The 5,823-nt window shown below is 39.7% G+C and overlaps 1 protein-coding gene across 2 annotated transcripts in view; it reads right to left on the bottom strand.

Moving 5' to 3' along the window:
* Nucleotides 1-5,823, bottom strand: part of GAREM1 (GRB2 associated regulator of MAPK1 subtype 1) — a 204,866-nt gene that overhangs the window by 127,865 nt on the left and 71,178 nt on the right. For both annotated transcript variants that reach the window (XM_012802012.2, XM_023510173.1), the window contains exon 2: nt 2,091-2,231. In XM_012802012.2, coding sequence (XP_012657466.1) covers nt 2,091-2,231 — 141 coding nt within the window. The remainder of the gene's footprint in view (nt 1-2,090; nt 2,232-5,823) is intronic.

Raw genomic sequence — 5,823 nt, 5'->3', positions numbered from 1 at the left:
TAGGGGTGGGACTCAGACAGCCGTCTTTTGAAAACTCCCCAGGTGACACCAGTGGTAGCAATGGTTGTGATCCCTAGTTGGAGCCTCCACAGCCACAACGAATTGTATCTTTTGTGTACAGATCTAATGGATTAACAAGTTTTATTTTAGAATTGCTATAACTTATGAAGGAGTATATAGCTCGATTGATGAGTGAAGGTCAAGTGCACACAGTTAAAGGTAATGAACGGAGACTGAGGACTTGTGCCAGATGAATGAGGCCACACAGGGCAGCAGGGGATGCCATGAGGGGCTGGGAGCAGTAGCACAGGTATCAACTCCAGCTGGGGAATGATGGAAATAGAAAAGTGTCTGGTATGTTCAGGAAACAGTGATACGATGAATCACTGGGTGAGAGGTTCATTTGGAGTAGTGGAGATAAGTTGTTTGGAGAAGTTCCCTAGAACTGGTCCTTAGAGGGCCTTCAGCAACCAAAGACCCCAGTGGGGCAGTATGAAGTCCGAGGGGATTTGAGAAATGATAACATGAAAGCATTCTTTTGGAAAAACTGATTTGTCAGAGCTGTTCTCAAGGGTTTTGGGAAAATGACTAAAACTTAATCTATTAATAGAAGAATATAGCAGATTAGGTAAAATAGTTTATATGATGAAGCAAAGTAGTAATTTACATTTTTTTTTTGGTTTTCCACAAAGATGGAACTCAGAGTTTGGGCCAGCCAAAAATACCATCAATCTCACCAGTTGTGAGAACCAGTTGGAGCAGAGATTAGGGTAGGAAGGTTCAGTTAGCTCTCTGCCCTACAAAAATGGCCCTGTTTGCCTGGCTCCCAATCTCACAGATGTAAGACTACTCTCTTAGAGGACAAGACTTTAGGGCATAGAAATTCTTTCTTTGTTACAAATTTTTTGCACGAGTAGGATTTTTGAGAAGCTGGGACATACTGGAAATTGAAGACTCTTAGGAATCAAACAAGGCACCAAACCGATCATTCATTAATCATTAAATATTTACTGAGCACATGCCATTTGCTGCTGTCTAGACAGGCGGATATTGCAAGGTCCTCTCTTCCAGTTAACTCTTGGGGCATTGTGGAGGTGTCACTCAAAAAAAACAATGGCTGTCTCGGGCTACCCGATTTACAGCTAGTTGATTAAAAGTGTCTGTTTCAGACTTTTAAAAAATCGAGAGGGGTGTGATGGCTCACTCCAGCAGTCCCAACTACTTGGGAAGTTGAGATGGGAAGACTGCTTGAGCGCAGCAGTTCTAGGTTGCAGTGAGCTGTCACTGCACCATTGCACACAAGCTCGGGCAACAAAGCGAGATTCTGTCTCAAAATCTAAAAAAAAAATTGAGTAACAGAGAAAAGCTTAAGAGTCTTCATATAATAAACTGTAAGCAGCTGAACAAAGTGTAGGGTAATTTATGTTTTTTTTTAAAAACTACATTTACTACATTGCCACTACTACTGAAAGTTTATTCAAGCCACTAGATGTATCTTAAATTTCTAAAGCAGTGCTGGCACATAAAATGTGCTCAGTCAAAATTAGATCAATGACATTGTTGCACTGAATGGAGTTCACAGTGAGGTGAGAAGACAGCTAGTAACTTCCTTTGACTAGAGCAATGTGGTCTTCTCAGCTACCTGTTTTACATATCTAGTCAAAAAGAGGGACATGTCCAGGTATCTGAACTTCCAGTCCAATTTAAGCCAGACTCCAATTGTATCATGTGAAAAACAATGTTCAAGTTGTGTAAAAGGTTATTCTCAAACAGGACCACCTACAGCTCAGAAGTTAGCTACATGCATTGATTTTAATACCACAACTACACAGAAGTTCTTTGTGTTTGCAAAATTTTCATCTTATAAATAGCTAGTAAGAATTCTCATTTACTTACATGCATTTATCAGAAATATCTATGACATGATGACTCTGAGTTTTCAATGACCCATAAAATAAACACACAAGAGTATTTGATTCCTTTTCCTTTCCTTTTCTCTAGTATACAGATAATTCCTGGGGAGGGGGGGGAAATCAGCTATTCAAGTCCCCTTCTCTCTGACCTTTCCTGCCCATTAAGAAGAGTCTTACCTGCATAATGTACCGGAATCTCTATCTTTGGCCCAATGACATAGTGTCCCTCCTCCAGGCTGTGGGCAGTGATGGTGGTCCACTGACGGCACGAATGAATCAGAAGGTAGTCGTTTTCCCGCAGCCCTTCTATGCATTCTCCTAGAACATACGATTTTATATAAGAAACTTAGAATTCATATCTGCTTATTCCACACCCTGTAATAGAATTTCATTAGTTCAAAGTTTGCTAATGCAGGAGTTGATAGTCTATCCCAAAATGAGATAAAATTCACCTAGAATTAGTTAAAAAAAAAAAAAAAGGTATATATAACCAAGTTGACAACTGTACACAGGATTCCATAAAAATGTTTCCTGTTTATTTGCAGAGATACTTAAATATTTCACTATACCCAAATGATTATATTCCAAAGATAACAAAACAGTCATTAACTGCCAACAATACATGAGGTGCTGTTTAGATGCTCTCTGCACATATTATTTCAAGTAACAAGATAACCTTAGGAGGTAGTAATTACTCCTTTATGCGGGTGAGAAAAATCAAGGTTCAGAATGTTAAGTAACATTTCTAAGCACGCAGATTTAATAAGCAGAAAAGCAAGGATTCAAACCTAGGTCAGAGGGATTCTAAAGCTTATGTTTTTAATCACTATAATAAAGCTGCTGAAAATAAATAAATTTATCTCTGTTGAAAGAGTACTTAAAATTAAATGTCTTTTAAATTTTATGTTTGCCAGTTCTCTTTGACCTCCCATCAATTAAAAATAATAAAGATTTATAATATAAAAATGAAATTATTGTTCATTTAATGTTTTCTGAAGTAACTTTTTAGCCTTTGAACTAATGACAAACTACTTCAAAAGAGAAATCCATTCCTTAAAACACAAAAGACTTTTTTAGATGCTGAAATAATCCATCTCATTAATCCTGGTTTAGTAATTTTAAATGCTCAATGAAAATACCTGAAAAGACTAATTCTTTTACACAGGAAACAGCCTTCCTTATTTGTTACATTTATGAAATTACAATAATTAAGTTATTAGTGATTTAACTGTGCATTTTGAAATGGCACTTATAAGCGTCTCAAAAATTCTTAGAACTTTTCGGTATTTTCTCAATAAACAGAGAAGGATGTGATGATGGACTTGGTTATTCCAACCATAAACCATCTAATTTGTTTCCAAACAAATAATGCAACAGTATTTTAAACAGTCTTAATGCAGAAATACTCTATTTTTGCAGTACGAAATACAAAGTTAAAAGCTTTATGGGGTGGGAAGGGACAGAAACAACCAGACCTGGAAGTTAGAGGCACATCTTTAACAGGAATGGAGGACCCAATTCATGAGAGGGACTTTTCCAACCAGGCTCCCCTGCCTGTCACATTTGCGAGGACTCAGCTATTTCATAAACACACTTCCTGGGGGCCACTGGGTCTCATGAGCTCTTTGCATCCCTCAGCGCAGTCAGGGCAGGGAGGAAAGACTCAGATGTTGCCTGTCCCTCCAGGAGGGCAGGTGGAGAGGACACACAGCAGGCAGACGAGTCACAACCTCCAGGTTTAGAGTCTGCAGACCTGATCTCAAGTCCATGTTCTGCCCCCCACTGCTGTGTGGTCTCGAGCAGGCACCTAATTCCTCCTTTTCACCTGTAAATTGGGGTAACAACAATCCCGCTTTGCAGAGTAGTCATGGAGAAACACGTGGCAGGAATGAAAAGGTGTGGCATGTTGGGAGTGATCAGGAAACGCAAGCTATTAATTCACTGGGTGCTTTCCTCCCCCCCACCACAATGTAATCTTTATATAACCACTTTATTTATTTATTTATTTATTTTGAGACAGAGCCTCAAGCTGTCCCCCTGGGTAGAGTGCTGTGGCATCACAGCTCACAGCAACCTCCAATTCCTGGGCTCAAGTGAGTCTCCTGCCTCAGCCTCCCAAGTAGCTGGGACCACAGACACCCGCCACAATGCCTGGCCATTTTTTGGTTGCAGCCGTCGTTGTTTTGGTGGCCCAGGCTGGATTCGAACCCGCCACCTTAGGTGTATGTGGCTGGGGCCTTAGCCACTTGAGTCATAGGCACCGAGCCTATATAACCACTTTATAATAATTTAGTTCATATCCAGTAACAGATTAGGAAATGATCTTCAGAGGAGTCAAGAAACTTTCCCAAAGCCACATGGCTAGTAGATGACATCAGGTGACTTCAGGGTCTCTCTACATCTCTTGCCTGTTCTTCCAACACCACAATGTTCCTTACCTTGGAAACCAGTGACCCACTCCAATAAATAGGGAGAAGCTGGCCTTTGGTTTTAGGTTTCATTTGCTCACTTCTGGAATAGGACAAGCACTGCCCCAGGTGCTAAGGGTACATCAATGAATAAGAGGAAGGTCCCTGCCCTGCGGCACTTACTGTCCAAAAGAGAGGGGACAACCATTACCACCAACAAAAACAAGTAACTAAATTACAAATTAATCAGAAAGGCGGAGGTGCTGTGGGGAAAAGGAAAAGGGTAAGAGGATCAGCAGTATAGGAGAGGGCACAGTTCACATGTTTGTTATTTTTGAATTTTCTTCATTTATCCAATAAACATTTACTATCTTTTAGGCACGAGTCAATGGGGGAGTGGGCAAAAAGCACAAAGAAGACTTGACCCCTGCGTTCAAGAAGTCATTCTTGAGGGTACGTTGTGTCTGCATATAATTGTAGGTAAGAAAGGGCATGATGGGGGTTACACAAGAGGCTGAAATCCAGAGCGCAGCTGGGGACTTCAGCACACAAAGTCCAGAAAAACATAAAAGGGAAAATACAGCATTTGAGCCATTGTTCTTTAAAGAATGCGTTAGGCTTAGATGAGAGGGAGACGATAGTGGACCACTGAAGAATTCTGGATCAGAAAATGACCAAAGCTCAGCTTTAGGAAAACTAACCTGGTGGTACTAGAAAAGATGGATCCGAGAATGGAGAGAGCAGAGTCGTGGGCGTATGCAGAAACCCAGCAGTAGAGCGCACCGCGTTCGGGGAGCAGAGAAAAATGTTATTTTCTGCAACTAAATTGTTATATCATAAAAACTGTTTTAATTTTATTCCACAGTGGGCTCTAAAGAGGCAGCCAAGAAACAACAGCAGTCAAGTTAATCAAAATGAAAATTTAATGTTAAATCCTACTGCTAGCTGGTGTAGTAAACACTCTATGAGAGGATTCAGAATGATTTTCAAAGCCATAAAGTAGTAAAAAACCAATGCCTACTTTTTTAGATTATGTCCTTATCTTTTTTATTTTTTTAACAACTGAACCATGTGCCTGCTTTAGGCAAAATAAACTTCACAAAAATTGTCTAGAAATAAAACTTATTATTGCTTAAAATATCCTAGGGTAGGCCACTAATAGAGACACTCTGCTAACCGAATTTATAAAGTAAACAATTTTTTGTGATCTCAGTATCCTGTTGCTTAACTAGTACGTATAACATGCTAAAATTAGCGCATCTGGCCCAGTGGTGTAGTAGCCAGAAGTCTAAAGAGCCGTGTGTTAAATTCCAAAACGTGTGAACTCCATCCTGATATTTCTCCTCATACTCTTCTGGAGTACACTTTACTTGCCTGGTTTGACCTTGGTGTCCTCAATATAAAGTCTTAGGTAGCTGTGAAAATCATTGTCAATACTAAGATGACTAAAATCCATGAAACCTTCAAAATCATTCTGCTTAAAATCTTTTTTTTTTTTTTTT

Source organism: Otolemur garnettii, unplaced genomic scaffold, assembly GCF_000181295.1.
Source record: "Otolemur garnettii isolate 467f Iridium unplaced genomic scaffold, OtoGar3 scaffold00012, whole genome shotgun sequence".
In the NCBI taxonomy this organism is placed as follows: domain Eukaryota; kingdom Metazoa; phylum Chordata; class Mammalia; order Primates; family Galagidae; genus Otolemur; species Otolemur garnettii.
Note: the sequence above shows the minus strand (reverse complement) of the source record. Positions and strands in the feature narration are given on the sequence as shown.